This window comes from Apis cerana, linkage group LG11 (genome assembly GCF_029169275.1).
Source record: "Apis cerana isolate GH-2021 linkage group LG11, AcerK_1.0, whole genome shotgun sequence".
In the NCBI taxonomy this organism is placed as follows: Eukaryota; Metazoa; Arthropoda; class Insecta; order Hymenoptera; family Apidae; genus Apis; species Apis cerana.
The window spans coordinates 14,661,609-14,682,521 of record NC_083862.1 but is presented as its reverse complement, the minus strand read 5'-3'; the positions used below and the strand labels follow the sequence as shown (position 1 = coordinate 14,682,521).

Below are 20,913 nucleotides of genomic sequence, written 5' to 3'. Positions count from 1 at the left end.
AAGTATCATAATTTTTTAATCGGATTTAATTTTAATCTTTGCTAAATTGATTTAAATTAATAATCACATATATTTTTTCGTACATAATCTGTATACACAATCGCATTTTTTGAGAATCGAATATCGAAAGAGTCGAAAAATGTTCAAAATGTTCGACTCGTAATCAAACATCTGCGTTTTAGCAGAAGAAGAGTGGCAGATCTCGTTCACCGTCTAGAGATTCGTTTTACATAATATAGATTACGCAACTAGTGGCAAGTCGCATGTAAATTGCGTAATGTCTTCGGGGATAAAGTTGTCTATTCCCGCATAATTTATTCATAATTTAATAAAATAATCCAAATAACGTCAACTTCATTAAAAATAAATATATATATATATATATTATTTTCGTAGATTAAGCGATGATACGAGGAATGATGGAATCAGTCCTAAACGTCAAAGGCATGACGATCTCGATCTACAGGATGATGTATTTAGTGACTTCTATATTCTGCCTCCCACTCCTCGATTACTCTCTCACATCGACGAGATTCAGGAACCTGAATCCCCCCATCACCATCACTTGGTGTATCCTGAGGATCGCTTAGGTTCCGTGGACGTCCGATCAGCGACGACGATCATTAGCACCAGTACCGCGAACACAACCACCAACAACAGCACAAGCACGTCAGCAAATAATTGCTGTAATTCTATCATGTTTTCTACCGAGTTAGATGGCGCCAGCAGTCAATTAACCAGCGTTATTAGATCCAGTGACGTAGGCATGATGGAGGCCTCGGATGTAGTCGATCCAGATAGAATCTGCGATTTTGCGAGATTCGCGGACTCCACAAAGACTTTAGAGGAACGTTTAGTGGAATTACAATCGCTGGACGAACATTTTGATTTGGCAAAATTTGAAAGAAACAATAATCAGAGTTGCGGCAGGGCATTCCACGACATTCAGACTTTTCACAGTCTAGTACCTGGATTGGAAACCTAGAAGGGAGCCTTGTGCCTGGAGCACCCTCCTCTCGTCACGTCTGGTTCGATGAAGAAACAAAACCATGACCATAACGACAACGACGATGCGGATAAACGGCTTCGCGGCACATATGAGGAACCACGGCAAGGATGAACCTGGATTTGGAAGACGGACACTTTTGTCTGGAATACAGCGCGTCCTATGTCACTTTGGCTTGATGGAATATAAGCATCGTCGACTCGATTGGACGACTTGTTAAATGGATCTATTTAATTATTACGAAGAGATACGAAGAGCTTTCAACACATGATCCATTGACTTATGATTTATTTTCGTGATTGAATTTTTTTGGTCGTTCAACCGTTTCAACGAATTCTTGATTCAGAACAGAATGAAGGGAGGAGGACGAGGATAAATAAGAATTTTTTGAAATTATATGATGCGTTTTCATCAACAATGCAGAAATCGATGAATGGCTATTTGACTGGATTTACAGAGTATTTTCCATGTGTACGTAACTAATAGATTGGTATCACAAAACCGTGTTCATATGAATATCGATACCAAAATGTTCTGATACGCATTACGTATATATAATTTGTATATACTCGAATATGTTTTTAAAAGCACATTAAGGATTATAATATAAGAGAATTTGTAGTAAACATTTTTGGGGAAAAAGAAAAAAAACATTGCCAAACAATGAAAAGATGCTAAAAATGAGACGCATACGTCTTTTGTATATAAAAAAAAATGCCTTTAGAATAGTTGTAAATTGAAATCGAATGAATTTCACTATCGCACGATTTTGCTACAATGGGCCTTCGATTTTTATTAGCAATATTATATCGTTTGTTTTTTTTTTTTTTTTTAATCTTTTTCGTGGTTTCCCTCGGTAATTTTGGAGAAACAAGGGAAAAACAGATTTTAGGGAAAAAATTGTGATTTTTTTTTTTTTTATAAATCACAAATAACACCGAATGTAATACTGAATGGTGGAAAATTGCTACGATTGATTATAAAAAAATGTATGTATCTATTAAAGTATTTCTTTCATCCATCTTGTGATCTTGTTCCGTGTTATAATCATTGTAAGTTTGTACGTTTGGCATCTTTTTATTATAATTTTTTTTTTTAAATTAACATATTTTTTTTTTATTACTAATGAAAAAAATTCATTAGTTTACGTTGATTTGTAAAGATTCTAATTTTATTATGTTGAAATACGCGAGTGTACAATTTATACATGTACATGCTCCTTTGTATATAAATTTTATTTGACTTTTTTGTTTTCTTGGTAGAAAAATATTAAAAAAAAAATCGCAAATCAATCTCGAATATTAAACGTATTAATATTGTAGATAATGAAATTCATAACGGATGTTATAAGATACGTGAATGCTCTTGAGATTAATTTGCTGAATTTATCTATTTTTTTCGTTAATTATTTAAGGAATAATGCAGCTATTTTTTTTTTTATATATACATATATATATATATTATATATATATATATATATAAATCAATACAGTCCACGATATTTAAATTTTTTTGAATAGAAATACTATTTGTAAGTTGATTTAAAAAATGAATAGCGTTAACTATATCACAAAAGTGCTAAAAAGGAATTGGACGATTAATATCATGCGCGTAATCATTTTTCTAAGTTTTTTATTTAAATCGACCACTTTTATACTTGTATACGGATATAAATTTAATGAATCGTTCATTATAGAATCATCCATGTGGTTTTTTGTATGCAACAGACACATTTGGATATCTTTTTAGAACGCTGCATAATAATTAGCGTTGTGATCTGGAGGGTGACCGCGAAATTACTTACATGTATATTACTGTAATCAATGATCGAAGCGAATTGTAAATTTGTACCGATTTCTAAACACAGCAAAAGGAAAAAAAAAGAATAGAACAAACGTGGAAATGATATACAAAGAGAAATTCAATAATTCTTTCAAACGTCTTAAACCGTCTTTCGAGAATAATCTCTAGACGTATCATATTATCAAAACAGAGTTGAACTTGATTCGTGGTTCAGCGCATCCATACACTGTATATAGCCACATATTAGTATCCTTAAATAAAAGCTATGTATAAAATTTCATACGTTGTTTAGGTTTTTAGTAATAGTTATTCAAAATCAGTTACATTAATTATATAAATAAATTGCAAATAAATTGCAAAAATATATTTCTTGTATTGGATTCTTTCCTTTCGCCTTCTCCTTTCAAATTCCTTACGCGATGATCGTTAATAATTTTTAAAGGTTAGGTTAGTTTTTCGTAATATGAGGAAATTAATCACAATGACAGAGATAATGCGTTTCTTTTCTTTTTTCATATTTTTTTTTTTATTGAGAGTTGCGAATATATACAAAGGATGGCGAACTAATAATAATAACTATTACATTAGAACCAAATAAACGAAGGTTATCATGATAGTATCAACGTGTGTTAATATTCGTTTAGATAACATAATGCTCGTAATGGTATGTGTATCGAATTTTTAAAAGATGTCATATGCCAAAGCATTATTTATTTATTATTTTTCTTATCTTTTTTCGTTATATATATATATATATATGTATGTATACGCATACATACATATATATATATATATATGTATGCATATGTATAATTGCTTTGCGCCATATCGACACGAGTTCGAGACTTTCGATTCTCGATAAAAAGAGGAGCTTCAAGATCGAAGATCAAATATAGTATCGAAAATCGCTGTATTGGAAATAAAAGATTTATCGATTATCTTCTTAATTAGGTGGATTTTTTTTTTTTTTTTTTTTTTTACTCAAAATGATAAATTATATTTTAGAAAGTAAGTAATTATCACTTATTCAGAATTTTTTCCAATTTTCTTTTAAATTTAAATATCAACGCATTATCGAGCAATAAATGAATCTTAATTACAGTTTCACGAATTACGAATCGAGAGTTATTTATCGTTTTTTACGATAAATTGTAAGTATGAAAAGTGAAAAATTTCTATTTCTCTACCGTTTAAGAATCGCATCCGCATTTTCATTATCTTGTAAATTTGTGCGTTTAAATTCGCGACAATCCGAATCCGTCTATTCGGAACAGAGCTAAGATTCGAATGGATGCAACGATTCAAGGCAGATATAAAATTGCGTAAAAAAATGTGAACACGTTTTACCATTCGTCGATCACACTTTCGACGAAATCGATTCGCAATCGTGAAACGTTTCGTTCGAAATGATTTTGAAACGATTCAAATTTCTAAATTCTTTTTTTTGTTTTCATTTTAATCATATTATAATATTAATGGAATTATCAAATACATCTTTGAAAAGGAAAAGAAATAAAGATTTAATTGAATAGATCGAGTCGTATAAAGATCGATATTGCGGATACGACATTGTATGAAAGCGCAAGAGAAAACGACATACCGCATTTAATTGGCGCTTTGAAAAAAATCATTGAAATTCGATCTTTTAATTCGCAAGAAACGTTGCGATAAAACCTAATTTTATTTTTTTTTCTTCTTGCTTTTTTTTTTATTGCTTTTCTTCCCACTTTCATCACGTTATAACAACATCCACGATTTCATATAACAAAATATCTTTTCCTAAATATAAATCGATCCATCGATCGGCACATTTCTATCTCGCTTTTCAATCTCTATTCGCTTGCTATTCATTTCAAAAAATATTTCATCGCTGCAGAAACACGTCGAATGATTTTTTCCTCTAATTTTTTAATGATTTTTACGCAAAAAGAAAAAATAATATAAACAGTTACATATTAAAGATTAAATCGAATAATAAAGAATATAATATTCATATTTACAAATTTATCGATTTTTATGATAGCACAATTTATTGCATTTCCCTTATATACATGTCAGAGACATGCGCAACCACATCTACTGTCAGTAGAAATACTATTATATTTCGTCCGACATTAATCCTTGGACATCGATGTATTTATTTATAAATGTTTATTATCGTAAAGATTTACTGGCTCTTCCGTGAAAATTTTAACATTAGAACGTAATATGTTATAAATATATAATATAATATATATATATATATAGAAATCTAAAATACTAAAAAAAAAAAAAAAAAAAAAAGAAAGAAATCAGTTCGATCGTATTTTCTTTAACCTAAAAAAAATCATTCGACGATTTCATCTGTCCCTCTGACTACTGATAATTACACTTCTCATTTTTCATCATAAAAATAGAATTCTTAAAACTTAAACTCAGTTTACTCTCTCGTTCACATTCTCTCCTCTCTTTTCGTTTCTCTTTGTTACTTTCCCTACTTCTCTTTCTTCTCCACTTTCACGTCCCTATCGCGTATCGTCGTGCTATACATACCAAGTGTATAATAATCATTTGCTGAGAAGTATGCAGTTAGTGTTGACAAATTTAAATATATTGTCGTTTTATATCGTCGATATATCGATCTTTTTCAATTTGGTCGAGTTCTTTTGAAAAAAATATATATTATATTACATTTACTTAAATAATTCGTCATTGTCGCTAAAAACGTTGCATGTATCAAGGTCGATTCTCATTGCTACGATAAATATTTTTACAATTTAACAATTCATTGACACGATATAGGCATACAAACGTAGAAGAGCGCGGACGATTATTAATTGAAAAGATTGAAGCAATAATTTAAAATGATCATGATATATCACTTCAATACATTCGTTATAACAATCATTAACGTAAAATGGCGTAGCTGTGATAATTAACATTCACGAAAACTCACTGAAAAAAGAAAAGGTATATTTTAAATGGGGGAAAGTGTAATAGATACACAGACTCTTACGATACCTTAATATTCGTTAAGTATAATCATTACTTTAAGAAAAGAGAAGGAAAAAAGTAATTAGATAAACGCAATTAAAAAAAAAAAAAAAAAAAAAAAAATTGATGCATTCAAACGAAGGAACGCTCTCATCAAATCATCAAGTAATTCGCGTACATAAAACATACGTAACAAAGAAGAGATGTAACAATTATTTTACATATAACAATTGTGCTCCTTCACCTCAATTGCATCAACGAAAAACGAAATCAAAAGATCGAGATTTCATTAATGACAGACAACTGTCCTATGAAAGACAATAAATAAGGGCTAGACATTAGATTACAATAGATATCATCGATTATCGAATAAAATTACTACTCTATGCATACAAGTTATCAACGTATCTGTTCCGCTTCTTAATAATTATTTTTTCTTCTTCTTATTCTTCTTCACTTTCGACACCATAAAATCGCTTAACTTAATAAGAACAAAAAGATAGGAAAAAGAAGAAAGAAAAAAAAAAAGTAGAACTACCAATAGTTTCGTCCTGTAATAATTGGTTATATAAGATTAGAAAATATATAATTGTGACACGCACTGCACACAGCTCAGTAAATTACTTATCTCGCAATTCTAAACGCCATCGCCTGTTGATAACAATAATTACATTGATCATCGATATTTATCGATCGGTGATTTTATTTCTTTAGTTCGATATACATATATTTATATTTATAATCATATTTATAATATATATATATATAGATATATCAAAAATATCCTTAATAAAATAGAGCATTTTATATGTATAACGTACCATCAAGTACTTTTTTTTTTGTATCATAATTTTATCCATTATATATATAGCATATAGCATATATATGTATATATATATATATATAAATATATATATATATATTTTTTTCTTACTTATTTATAACGTTTAGTATTATATATATATATATATATATTTAGTATACATATAATACTCCACGCTACATATTCTTTCCTATCGCACGCGCACGTGCAATGTACAAATATGCTATGTTCATACGTGTGCAGCGTGCGCGCATGTGTATACTTTTTTTTCTACGTGTCGCCACGTGAATTTTTTTCAAGATTAGATTACGCATACCTTGAGTTCTGGCCTTCTTCGTTATTTCGTATAACGGTTACGTCGCTTCAACCGTTTTTCCACTTTTTAGTAGATTGCTTTTATTATATGCCAATTATACATATTTAATTATTACATATTTAAAAGTTTTAAAAACAATTATAAAATCATGTTGCGATTGCTACTTGTTGTATCAAAATCTATTGGAGAATTAAGCTATAATATACTTTAGTAGGAAATTATTACATTAAAGTATTTACTGTACGCCTAAAGATATTATAATATATTACAAAGATTTTTGTAAAATATTAATGTAATATACTATAATATAATTTAATAAAAAAAGTGTTCTAGATTCTTGATATCGTTCAATACTGACTTTTTTATCAATAATTATTAATATATAAAATTTGTTGGTTAACAATGATTCGATACACTGAAACGAATGAAGCCGACAGAACACTCGAAAGACATTCACTCATTCGCGTGATACAAAAACTATCGATCCGTCGTTCATTTTCGATCTAAGTTAATGGTTCTCTAGTTCAACACAGCCAAAATTCGAAATTTCAAGTCATATTTTTGAACCGATTTTCCATTTCCCATATGAACAATTTTGGTGAATGAAGTAACTAGTGCATAAGTTATGCGATAATTAAAAAAACATATAAATAATAAGTGAAATGAAATTATTTAAATAACAACAAATAAGACACGAAAAAAATTTTAAGTATTTTATTGATTAGCAAACGATATGTAATGGAGGGGAAAAAAAAGTATTTTCTTCTAATTTGTATGTAGATGTATTTAAAATTTAATAGAATTAATTATTTCTCTTTCTTATCGATATTAATCGATTATAAAATGAGCTTGTTCCCGAACTGCGTAATTTTTAATCCTTTTCATCATGGCAGAATGTACTATTCAAAAAATAACTCTTCTTATTCTCAATTAATCTTTTATCCGTTTTTCGAACAAAACTTTTCCTTGCGGTAAAATTCGAATTTAATTTTTTTTTTTTTTTTTTTTAATTTTTTCCAATATTATTTTTTCAAGATATAACCTTGAAAAAAAAAACGAGATGAATTGAACGCACGCGATTTGTACATTTGAAGGATAAAGATCTTCCATTTCAATAATCGAACGATTTGCTCTTTTATCTTTTTTCACGTGGCGACTTGCATTAAAAAAAAAAAAAAAAAAAGAGAGAAAAAAGAAAAAAAATGATGAAAAAAAAGAAAACTCATTTTCTTTATTTCTCTCACTCTTTCAGACTTGCACTCATTCGTTCATCAGCCTTTCCCTCTTCCTTTGTTTTTCATCAAAATAATTTCAAAACCTTAAACCATTTTCAAATAATCGTATTACACGATTAGTAAAGGAATTCAGCACGACGAATAAATTCATCACATCGGATAATAGCAATTGAATAATCAATAAAGTAATAATTAATGATAATAATAATAATAATAATAATAATAATAATAATAATAATAATAATAATAATTAATAAAAATAATAATTGATTATGAACTACAAATTATCAGTTATGTACAATGCAATATAATAATATTATATTAAACATAATAAATAAGCTCGAGGCGTATAAGTTTACACTTACTTTATAGAAGTGTATCTTTACCAATACACACAATAATGCTTAATTTTTTCACTTCACGATCGCCCCTGGTTAGTAAAAATTAATTACAAGTCGTCATTATACTTCTTTTCAATGAGCAGGCCAAAATATATATGTATATGTATATATATATATATATATATATAAAATATAAATATATATATATATATTTATACATATATTTTTCTCTTTCCAAATATACAATTAAATCCCGTAGAGCGTATATTCTTTCTCGTTATTACTTACGGTAAAAAAAACTCATGCTCCTATTTTTCTGCCTCTTTTTCCCAATAAAATTCCACAGTATTTTATTTTTTGTAGATAAACAAAAATATATTCGATGCATGGGATAAATTGTAATGAAATCTAAACCAATATATATATAGCGCCACTTTGTCCGATATAAGCATATACACATGACATCTCTCGACACGATTCGAACTGCGTTTACTTCGGGATGTGCGGAAAAAGGAACGAACTACCGATTTAAAATTGTTCTTCGAAGAATTATCTTTACGGGATCTTAAATTGCAGATCTCGAAGAACGTGAATGATAGATATGTCTCTAACAGTGAATTGTTTTTAATCTAAACAACAGCAAGGCAAACCGACAGTTTTTTTTTTGTTTTATTTGTCGGGAATATATTTTCGAACGTATCCCGTAAAAAATTCGAAGGAAGAATAGTATTCCTCCACCGAATAAATTTTTTTTTCATTTTTGAATTAAAATATATAAACAAAGACAAAAAAAGGGGGTAAAATTGAAGCTAATTGATGTATAAATTTTCAATATACACACATGCATATATACATATACATATATGTATATGTATGTATGTATGTATGTATACCCCCTTCTTTTTTTTAACGCCCCTTTTTCATACGAATCATTACTTATTTATCTTTTTTTTATTTATTTTTGTTCATGTATGTATATCTATATATATGTATATATTTAACCGTATATATAGTATCTGTTTCAAGTCCATCCATACTATATTTTGTCATTTTAAAAATCAATGACTTCGTCTGTATCATTTTTTTTCTTTCTTTCTTTCTTTCTTTCTTTTTTTTTTTTTCTTTTTTAGGCACTTTTCCTTGGAAACAGATTTTTACCATGTTTTGTCGTATTTTTTTTATCGATACTTTGGTTGTTAGTGTACAACATAATTAATGATTGTTATTCAGTTCTTCGTATTTTTGTTCCTGTTGCAACGTTTTTTAACAAAACATTCCCGTAATACACTATCACAACGTGTACGCATGCGCGCATGTGATTACCACGATGCGTACGTTTATTTACCATACCATCGTAAAACCATTTTTTTTTGAGCAGTGCAAAAACATTCCGTTTGCACTTGTTTCTTTATATAAGGCAGATATTGTCGCTACTCAAAATGAGCGTTAGTTAATCTGCACGAAACATTTTCGATATGTTTCTTCATCCACCATGATTGGTATTAAAATATAAGTTCGATCAATAATTCTCTTCGGTTATTCGTTACGAAATAACCTTATTGATAATTCTTTTTCTTTCACAAAACACCTTTTCCTTTTATCCAGGATTGGATAATGAATTTCACCCTTTTATACACTTTCGTAAGAAAGAATTAATCTATATATTGTTTACTTACTGTTCATCCTCTCATTTGTCGTTCTTGTCGTTTCATTTCTCGGCTGGTCTGGTGACCGTTTGCGGTATCACTGTCAATGACTTCGGAATTTTTGGCAATATCGGAATCTGATTGGACGTTTTAGTTGTCACCTGTATTGATTTCGGCAGATTTAGGTTATGTAACAGATTTTGCGTCGGACTATTCTCATTTGCCAATGCACGCACGTCGCAAATCAACGGCTCGAAGTCGCTCCTGCTTTGTCTATTTAGCATCTCCTGTTGCATTCTTAGATGCTTTTGAAATTGCGTTTGCGCAGCAATCTGCGCTTTTTGGTACTGCGTGACTGATTTTAAATTTTGCGAGGAATTCGAGTTATTCACGCCGCCATTTGAGTTAGTTAATTGTTTTTCCGTAATCATTTGCTGCTTTTGTTTTTTCAGATTTTGCAATCGTTTAAAATCAGGTTCGCTTAATTGGAATACTTTACCACCGACAGGAGTTGGTAATTTTTGACTGTCCTTTCGTTTCATATTACCATTAGCGGTGGTGCTAGTAGAGGGAAGATTTAACCGTTGGAGGTTAGGCGGTGGTTTTTTAATTATAGACACTCCAGGATTTAATTTCAGGATCCGTGGAGGACTACTCTTTATCGATTGTGCAGTATTGCTGGACGATAATTGTTTGGGAGTACTTATGGTTGGTAAAGAAGGCTTATCTCTTTCGAGTACGTAACCACCACTCAATCGACGAGAATTGTGATACTCTGAGGCGATTGGCTCCATTATTGGTTCATCCATCTTTTCTGGACCTTCGTACGATATCAATCGATTCTGTACGGAAGTCGAGTAATTAATCGCATTCCGTGATGCATTTGGAGCTAAAATTAAATCACCGGATCTATAATATTTTTCTAAAAGTATCAAATGCCTGAGAAATGAGCTTTGATTTCCATACGGTCTTTGCAATTCTTGCCAAAGGAGTTTCGTATCTCTATCATATTGTATCATAGTAGCACATTTCTCCCAACCCTGGGGCGTTATTTCTCGTACATTTGTGAACTCTATATTGGCATGAAGATTCATTTCTTCTTCGCCAGGGAAAAGGGTGCGCACACTAATGGAGGGGTTAGCACCGAGTCTCTGTACAACCGGAGTGATATCATTATTCGTCCTTGGTCTCTTTGGCAATCTGGTTAACGTCACTTCCTTGTCCATCGCGAGAATTTCAACAACTTCGTTTGGATTATCACAAGATATCGTTGTATCTGACGTTGTATACGGATTCGTGTCGAGTAGCTTACGCTTTTTCAATTTCTCTACGGTGTTCTCGATACCGAGGAACTGCACATCTGTCACGACATTTTCATCGTTCAAGTTCCCTTTCACGGTACGATTTTCGTTGTCAATCTCAGAATTAATTCCCTCGTTTTTATTCGATTCTGGGATAGACTTTTCGAAAGTGGAATTTATCGTACCATCTGGAGATTTAAATGTTGTGGTCTTAGTTTGAGTACTGCACTTAGCTTTCTTCCTTTTATCTTTATCTTTGTCTTTCGACTGATTCTGAGACGAATCTTCGTCTTCATTTTCCAGAACTTCAATATCGTGATAATGTAGAATTCTAAATATATAAAAAGAATAATAAATAAAGATATTAATATAAAAAATAGTCCTTGTAGTGTAACTAAAAGAACTATACCTTTTTCGATAATTCTTGAAGAATGATTTATGATTCGTATTCATATTTTCCACATCCTTGTACTTCAATTGCAGTTGTGTAAAGTAACGGCATAATTTACAAACAAAAGTACCGGCCGACAATAAAACAGGGATCCCCTGTTGTCCAAGCAACTGATTCAATTCGTCAGTTTCCGCATTTGCCAATTGATGAGTGTGATTTCTCGCTAATCGGCGTTTACACAATGCACAAGTCAAGAATCTTTCGATTTTCGAATAATGACTGACGCAGAACGACATGGATGTATGTTGACTCGATTCCCAATCAATGTCCACCTAAAAATATTTTTATTGTTATATCAACTATTCGTTAAAAATATTAAAAATAACAATACAAGATCTTATGGTACAATGATTGAAAAAAGTATTGAATTTTTAAATTCTTTTCGCATCATCCTATATAATATGGTAAACTTACCTGTTTTTGCAGGCCAGCTTTTATCTTGAGCAACCATCGACGTTTCACATGATGTCGTGCAGCATCTCTACAATCACGGGCCGAACACTTGGACACCATGAGTTGTCGGTGTTGTTTTTGCGGCTTCGTTTGCATATTTGTTGGACTTGTGTTCGCCTAATATATTAGGAAAATTTTAATAACAATAAAATTAATAAAATATTTATTATTTTAAGATAAGCAAATAAGTACTAAAAATTTTTTCCAACCTTTCTATCCACATGGCGGTAACAAGCATCGCATAAACAAGAATCCTTAGTTAAATGTCTTTCTATGTTTAAAATCTTTTTGCGCCTTTCATCAGATTTCATTTGAGCAAGATGCATCGGTGTATCTAAAGAACCGAATTTTCCAAAACAATAACAACATACGTCTGCACACAAGCGTCCTGGATGAATGGAAAAAGAAGAGGATTTTTCTGGAATAACAAGAGACTGACGATCCTTTGGTGCTGCATCTTCATTATCTTCGTCTGTTGTAAGAAAACAATAAATTATCTATAATTATTACAAAAAAAATAAATAGATTTGATGTTTTAATAAATTTTAATGCTATCTCGATAAAATGAAGTAAAATCTAATTAAAAAATAAATTGGAAGGTTAGAGGGTAAATGTAATTGATGTTCAAAGCAGTAGCATAAAATAACATGCTTGTTATGGAAAATTGTATAGTTATTACGAGTACAATTTGCGGGATTTTTTTAGGAAATTCAAAAATTAAATTACTGAATATTAAATGATACATTAGTGTCTCACTAACTATCGCACTTTATCTTCGTAATTATTTATTTATAGTGTAATTCTTATTAATTTCTGAGATTATTTTGATGCAATAATAATATAGAAAAGTCGTATTATTTAGCAATGAATATATATTTTTAAATTTATAAATATACTATAAGAGTTGCTATAATTAAATTATTGCTTTTTTAAAATAAGAATTAGAAAAAATCGTACATAAAAATAATTTGTACATAATTAGTAAAAATAATATTTAATATAAAGAAACTTTTCCCCTTTTTTTACTTTTACACTCGATACTTTTGATATTTGTCTCAGGAGAAATAAAAAAATAAATTATATTTGGAAGATAAGAATTCTTAAAAGTATTATCTAAAGTATATCTAGATAAAATTTTGCAAATCTGGCAATTAGTAAAATACTACTATTGTAGAATTGCAATTGATAGAATTATAATATCATAGTAAATAAAGACCAATCCATTAAAAATAAATATCAAGCGATTCATTTTATAATAATTTCTAAAATGATAGAATTTGTATATGAACCAAGAACAAATATATTTCAACAAAGCAGAAGGACAAGGAATGATTAAGAATGTAGTTATTCCCGCAACCAGGATTACCGCAAGAGTGTCTGTGGTTAGTAGAGAACTTTCGGTTCGCACCAGAGCTGCTATCTCCCCAACCACTGGTTCCTAACTGGAAAAAACAAAGGATAAAACGATAAATAAATAATAAAATTTCATTATATTTAATGTAATTACAAATTACAAATATATATTTTTTTTAAACTCACCTCCTTCTGAATAGTGTAGAAATTTTCTGGCGAGTCTCCTTCGCCATCTCCGCGACCTTGTTTCAGTACCATTTTTAGTGGTGATCTCGATCGTCTTTTGTCCTTCTCCCTCTCTTTCTGGACACGAATCACGGTTTTTAAGGTTCCTGTGGATTGCCCTTTCTTCGCTTTTTGATGATTCAATCTCTCAGCAGCCTTTTCCAGGGATTCCAAACCAAGTAGTCTCAAAATTGACTCTTTCTTCGCCTTATCCTCAGGCGTCTCCAAAATCTTTGGAGTAATATTGACGCTGCTCGAAGATTCGCCAGAAGTGGACGTCTCGTCGGAGTCTTTCTGCGACGTTTCTGGCGTTTTTATAGGTTTGCAATCGACATCCAGTATGTCTATATTTTCCACCTCTTTAGTCACGTGGTTCTCAGACAAATTTCTCGACAATCTGTTCTCGCACGTTTTCCTACCGTTTTCTTTTGCTATAATCAAATCATTCTCCGATTTACTTCTCACGTTATCCGCGGTTTTCTCGTGTTTCTCCAAGCTATCTCTTCCACCTTCAGAGAAACCTCTGAAATTTGTCGCGCATTCTACTCCATTTTCATATTTGTTCAAAAACGATCGATTGTTCTCGTTAATTTTCGCTACTTCGTTGTCCAAAAGAGTCTCCTCCTTATTTTGCTGATCGCATCTCCGAATCTCACGTTTTGCTCGTTTATTCTTCAACATGTTTAACTGATCTTCTTTGCGTTTCTTCGCTTCTCTGCTACGTTTGGTGCGAGCCTGAGGCTCCACATCATTTGTGTCTGTTTCACCGCTGTTTTGAGTATCGTCAGTGTCCTCCGTCATCGATTCTTGAACTTTTTCCTCCAAATCCTTCGAATCCTCTTCCTCTTTATCCTTGTTAGAGTTTTGCGGTTTTTCTTCTTCTTCCATCTTTACTTTCGAAACGGCTTCTTTTTCCTTGCATGATCCCTTTTCAAACTTTCCTTTCGTTTTGTCACGCGCCCGTAACACTCGTTTCTTAGTATCATCTTTAATAGATTTTTGTTCTTCCACGGTGTTATCTGATGCTCTTTTATCCTCCTTCGTTGCATCACTTTCTAAATTGTTACAAATGTCGTTATCATATAATTGTATCGAGTCGTTATTGATATCATTCCCTTGTTTGTCTTCTTTTTCATTCTCGTTCGAGTCTTTTTTCAAATCTTCTTGAAGAAGATTACTGTTAGAAACGGGATTGCATTTAGGATTCGGTGTGGAATCGAAATTAGGCAACAGTTCGCAATCATCTGTTTTAATGATTTCTGGCACATTTTCTTCTCTTTTTTCAACTTCTTTGGCATTTTCCACTACCTTCTCACATTTGTCCCGCTCATCTTTATTTTCCAATTCATTGGCAGCATTTGTTTCTTGATTCTCAGTATCCACTGTTACGTTTAACTCGTCGGGCAATGAAGAAGAAGATTCTGTTGCAGTTTTGATCATTCCAGATTCTTGATCATTTTGCGGCTCACCCGCGCTGGTCTGCAACTGATGCGCAGACTCATCCTCTGCTACCATTCTTTCCACTTCTTTCGAAATTCTCTCTAAAGTTTCCACGTCATCAGATCCCATATTCGTGCAAGTCTTGGCCCCATCTTCGATCGTCGCGTCCATCTTTGTATCTTCCGTTTTAATTTCCTCTTGCTTCGACTCGGTTATCGTACCATCAACTGGAAATTCAGAGACAGTTGTTTTATTCTCCGTCGATTCGTTCTTAAACGACTCTTTGTTCGAAATAGTTTCCTTAGAAATAGATTTATCACATTCTTGTGAAGATTCTTCACAATTCTCAGACTTGTGAGCTACTTTGTTTATCACTTTCCCTAATTTTTTAACGGTATCATTGTTCTCGGGAGAAGCTTTGTCTATTATCCTTGAAGATTTTCTAATAGACGTAACTTTCTTCCCATCGTCTAAAATCTTTATCTGGTCGTCCATCTCAATGTTTTTCTCAGTCCCCTCCATTAAATTGGAGGTTTCGTTCGATTCTCCCTCTTGTATTACAATTTTGCAACTACCATCTTCGTTTTCTATAATATTTACTTCAGAAACATTATGAGTGTTGCTATTCGAATCAGTATCGGAAGATTCGTTTTCTTGTACGTTTTGAGAATGAGTTTCAGCTAATTCAATATCACCCATGACTAGTTTCTCAATTTCTTTGGCAGTATCAGCCACTTTTGGTATTGAATTATCCGAATTATCCGATTTCATCTCATTCTTTGTCGCGGCGGATTTATCCTCGTCCGTATTTTCCTCTAGACCTAATTTCTGAGACTCCGCGCTCAACGGTGCAATTATCTCTTCAATTTTTGGTATCTCGAAGTTTTTGCTCAATCCAAGGCCCTTCTCCGGGCCAAAGATTTTACTCTCGATAGATTTGGCGATGGTAAGTTTGATATTTTCTATCATTTGATCTATCTGAGACTTGGGATTACCGTCCGACTTATCCGTGTTATAAAACGAATTAACCGTCTTCTTCATATCTATATTTAAACTACTTCTTCGACCCTTAGACTTGTCGGACAGTTTTGCCAAAATATTATCTTTTCTAATTTGGTCTAAATTGCCCATCTTTTTCAATTCTTCTTGTACCTCCATATTTTTAGGTATTATTCTCGAATATTCAATCTTTATATTGTCATTTTTTATCTCAACTTCGGTACTTTTCGCCTTGGTCTTTGAGCGAAGCGTGGGTCCAATCTCACTAGTCTTCTCCGCTCTGTCGCTGTTGTTATTATTTTCTACTTCTGATCCGATTTGGGAACCGTCCTCGAAATTTTTCAACGTTTCTTGTTTCGTGCACATCTCGTCTTTAATTGGTATTATAATTGGTTGAGAATCATTACCGCTAGATTCAGAAAAACTAGATTCAGAATCGATATTATTATCCGCAATATTGTCCGCGGAAACTTCTGAATTGATTGGATCATCCGAATTTAATCGTCGACGCTTTTTAAGTTCTAAATCGGAAATTACAGAATCTGATTGCCTTAGCTTACCATTTCTTAAACTTCTTTGATTAATGGTGTTCGCATTCGACCTTTTTCTCAAATGAATTGCATTTTGAATGGATTCTGTTTCAAAATTCTCCCCATCAGAAGTAATTTTAATGTCTTCGCTATCTGGTTCCTTTTTTATCTCAATATCTGAAACTATATTCTCCTCTACCAACATCTTTTTACTTCTTGTTAATTTTCCTTCTATCTTTTCTGTTATTCCCTGTTGATTATCTATTTCTGTATCGCTCAACATTGAAGCTATCACTTCGTCAATGGTAAGATCTATAGAACTTTTACTATCCAAAAGAGACTTTGAAACTCTTGTATTACTATAATCTATGTCTCTAGTAGCCTTCCTTCCTTTTGAATATTTAATATCTTCTGTTTTTATCAAAGTATCTTTTTCTTTGATACTATTTCTTTTAAATCCTGAAAATTTTGATTTAACACCTCTAGGCAAAGAATCTAAACTTTCCAAGCTTCTACCCTTCCTATTAAGTTTTGGACTACTTTTAGTACTGCAACCTGCAACTGAATCTGAATCTCTATCTAAAATGTCCTCACTTTCCACCTCTCCGATATTTTTTAATATAAACTTGGTCTTTTTAGTCCTGAGATTGTTCTTGGCACTTCTATTACCTTCTGCTCCTATATTTTCACCTTCTGTTTCGTTTATTTGATGCTCTAAGCTTTTATTAGATGACGTCTTAGTACTATTTTCTTCAGATAATTTGATTCTTTTAGTCCTTACACTTTTTTTGATGTCAGAAGGTATTCTACACAAATTTCTATTGGCTACTTTCCTTGTAACCTTTGATTTAATCAGATTTGCTTTTGCTACTTTCAACTTTTGCTTATGTTTCAGATTCCTAAGAACCTTTTTACGTGGTAGACTTGCCTCTAATTTTGGAGGAAGTTGACTACCAGTTGCTACAGCCTCCAATATATCTCGTGCAAGTTGCTGTTGTTTTAGATTTGACAAGGACTTGCCTTTTCTACTTTTAATTTCGTTTGATGGCAAGCTACAATCATTATTCGCCTTTTGTTTTGCTTTTGAAGGCACTAAGGGTTTCTTTTCCCTGGATGCCATCTCACTTCCACCCACATTGGGCTCCTGCAATTTCATTTATAATGTGAAATTGCAAGCTGCTTATCGATTAAATGGTAATTATTATTATTACCATTATTATGTATTCAAATTAATTTGCCAATTTTGAAATATATTAATAAAATAATGTACTTTTAAAAAGTGAAACAAATTAAATTTATTCATCACGTATTATTTTCTGAAAGATTATAATATATTTATTTTTATATATGTAGAAAAATATTAAAAAATATTAAATATCACATTAAGAGATAACTATCGTTTTTCGAAAAATGTAATATATTGCATAAAACCATTAAATTATAAATGAAGAAAATATACCTTTCCTCTTTTAAACGAGACAGGAACAAATTGACTGTATACCAAATGGAAAAACTACATAATTCGTCTTAGGTGTGAGTAGGTGAGCGGCCGGCCGGATAGTGGGGTTGATAGATGCGGCCCTGGCGGTCAGAAAAATTACGTGACAAACTTTGCATTTACACGGATACATGGAGCGCCTCTTTTCGGTCAAGGAATCACTTTGAAATATTTATTGCGATATCTCGGCAATCACATCTTCAATCGCGTAAAATTTAATTTCGAAGGAAAGATAGTGTCACACATTAACTTCCTAAGATGAAAATCAGGACTTAAGCAAGCAAAAACTATCGAAAATCACGCAAGAAATCATCGCGAAAAAATCGCCACGAATAAACAAAAGGTCGGACTCGATTCGAGATTTTCAAAGTTTTCTATATACTTAGCTTAGGGTTATTGAAACAATTTATGATTTCAATACTCGATTCATCGATTGTACTTACCTCTGAGACAAAAAATCACCGCCAGAGAACGTAATTTTTGCGGGAAAACGCGGAAAACAATTCTGTGAAAAACACAGTCCCGTTGCAGGGTGTCTGTACGATGTCCCACTGTTTTGAGGCTACCGCCACCTGACGGTAGAACACACGACCTCTCCCAGGTCCATAGTCCGTTCGCACTAATTCATCGCGTTATTTTAACTAATTCAACCCCTGTCGCTTTACATAAACCGTTATCTATGATATGTTTACTTCAGGAGAAACTCGTACTTACTGACGAGACAGAAAATAGCCTGAGAAAGCCCGATTTTATTCCGATTATCTTCTAGCGAAATTTGGAACAACGCGGCACTTCGAAATCTCTCTATACAATATTTGCACTAACTAACCCCGCGTTATTTGTCGAATTTTACGTTATCAGCGTCACTTAATGACACGTTCGTCGATTGGGATTGTAAACGAGTGTAGTGAAGTTTCTCCTCAAAACGAAAAACGTTACAAATAGAGGCGCGTCACAAGGAAAAACTCGATCTGGCACGAGAACGAAAAGGAAGACGCGCCCGTGCGCACCAATGGCGGCCACCGACCCTTATTTACTGAAGTCAAAATGGCTGCCCTTCGGCGTTTCACACGTTCAGAACTTTCAAATATTATTCTTCGTTCTTGTGGCGAATATATTTCATTGAATAGAGATTTACCGATTATTACGCAGGTATTTTACATCAATGTATTTTATTTTTCATAATCTTAATGAACGACAAAAAGTTCTCATACATTTCTATAATGATTAACTTTAAGATAAAGTAACGAAGGGCCACGCTAGCGAGATCATCATTTGAAGTATTCATGTTTTTAGTTTTTACTTAATTTTGGTTTTCCAAAAATTTATTTATATTTTTTCATGTTAAATATTCGTGTATAAATGAACATATTTTTGAATATATGAAATTTTTCATCAATTATTAGCAATTATTAGAAATACGTTAGATTAATAGATATACCAAAAAAAATTTTTTGAATAATTGTTAAAATTGAAAGAATAGAAGTAAAATTAATATTCGTCATAATATTTTAATGATGACTATGGAAAAAAATATAAATATATTTATTAAAATTTTACATTTAAATTTTTTTGAAAAAAGAAAATATGATAAAATTCATATTTATTTAATTTTATACAGTAACCTACAAATATTTCTATAACCTAAATAACAATAATAATTAATTATAAATTATTAAAAAAATAATTTGACTTTAATAAATATTATACGTATTATATTTTAATTTTAATTCAAATTTTTATTAAAAATATTTTAAAAATTCTTATATTTTTAATATATTTTTATCTTATGTATATAGAAAAGATGGGGAAAATACAAAACTTCACCTCAATATACAGAATCTTCTAAATATACGGATTATGAAGTAACAAAAGATCCTCAAGAATGGGAATATGTAGAACGTTTACTTAAACCAAAATCTATACCTATACCTTGCTTAGAAAATAAAGAATATCCATCTGGATGGAAACCACCAATTTGTAAGTTATTTTTATTTCATGTTTATTCATCTATTACAGTTTAATATATTTATAATAAAATTTATTCAATATTATTTAATAGCCAAACCACAAGAATATCCTTATTATATACAACGTACAAAAAACTATATGCAACCTGTCTATCTTGAAATTTTTCATCGAGGATTACGAAGAATAACTACTGTTCGTAAAATTCATGGAAATATCTGGATACTAGAAAATGAATTAAAGGAATATTTAGAAAAAAATGTAAAAAAATCAGTTGGTGTTCGTACTAATGAACTATCTGGTCAAATTCAATTCAGAGGAGATTATGTAAATCTCATTAAAGCATGGATGAATGAAAAAGGATTTTAGATAATGCAAAATCTTATAATGTAATGCTTTTTGTAAATATAAAGAGAATATTTTATTATAATTATTTATTAAAAGTCAAAAATAAATAATGAAAATAATCATATTTTTGGATTCAAAATATTTGTTGTTTAAATACTCATATAAAGTGTGTGAAATGTAGAAAATAATAGAAATTTATTGTAG

At 31.3% G+C, this 20,913-nt stretch overlaps 3 protein-coding genes across 6 annotated transcripts in view; 2 read left to right on the top strand and 1 right to left on the bottom strand.

Moving 5' to 3' along the window:
• Positions 1-1,667, top strand: part of LOC107994610 (uncharacterized) — a 58,933-nt gene extending 57,266 nt beyond the window's left edge. For both annotated transcript variants that reach the window (XM_062082338.1, XM_062082339.1), the window contains one exon: positions 397-1,667. In XM_062082338.1, the coding sequence (XP_061938322.1) occupies positions 397-985 (589 nt within the window). In that variant the 3' untranslated portion in view covers positions 986-1,667. The remainder of the gene's footprint in view (positions 1-396) is intronic.
• Positions 9-18,978, bottom strand: LOC107995791 (uncharacterized). Of its 3 annotated transcripts, none has more exons than XM_062082324.1 (8): positions 18,837-18,978; positions 18,355-18,476; positions 13,888-18,211; positions 13,715-13,790; positions 12,558-12,820; positions 12,310-12,465; positions 11,854-12,167; positions 9-11,775 (listed from the first exon to the last, which is right to left on the bottom strand). In XM_062082324.1, the coding sequence occupies exons 3-8, from the start codon at positions 18,049-18,051 to the stop codon at positions 10,206-10,208; spliced, it is 6,543 nt and encodes a 2,180-aa protein (XP_061938308.1). In that variant the 5' UTR covers positions 18,052-18,211; positions 18,355-18,476; positions 18,837-18,978; the 3' UTR covers positions 9-10,205. The 3 variants fall into 3 exon arrangements, with proteins under 3 accessions (XP_061938308.1, XP_061938309.1, XP_016908957.1); XM_062082325.1 differs by having other exon boundaries at positions 13,757-13,790; XM_017053468.3 differs by having other exon boundaries at positions 13,888-18,039.
• Positions 18,842-20,848, top strand: LOC107995797 (large ribosomal subunit protein mL49). The gene is made up of 3 exons (XM_017053475.3): positions 18,842-19,545; positions 20,193-20,373; positions 20,456-20,848. Exons 1-3 carry the CDS (start codon positions 19,441-19,443, stop codon positions 20,728-20,730), a joined length of 561 nt encoding a protein of 186 aa, XP_016908964.2. The 5' UTR covers positions 18,842-19,440; the 3' UTR covers positions 20,731-20,848.
• The last annotated feature ends 65 nt before the right edge of the window (positions 20,849-20,913 follow it).

Coding starts and splice junctions, on each gene's coding strand:
- LOC107995791 (XM_062082324.1), bottom strand. CDS start 18,051: ATGAAATTGCAGGAGCCCAATGTGGGTGGAAGTGAGATGGCATCCAGG. Junction 12,821..13,714: donor TAACCACAGACACTCTTGCG/GTAATCCTGGTT, acceptor TTCTTACAACAG/ACGAAGATAATGAAGATGCA. Junction 11,776..11,853: donor TTCAAGAATTATCGAAAAAG/GTATAGTTCTTT, acceptor TTATATATTTAG/AATTCTACATTATCACGATA.
- LOC107995797 (XM_017053475.3), top strand. CDS start 19,441: ATGGCTGCCCTTCGGCGTTTCACACGTTCAGAACTTTCAAATATTATT. Junction 19,546..20,192: donor ATTTACCGATTATTACGCAG/GTATTTTACATC, acceptor TTATGTATATAG/AAAAGATGGGGAAAATACAA. Junction 20,374..20,455: donor TGGATGGAAACCACCAATTT/GTAAGTTATTTT, acceptor ATTATTTAATAG/CCAAACCACAAGAATATCCT.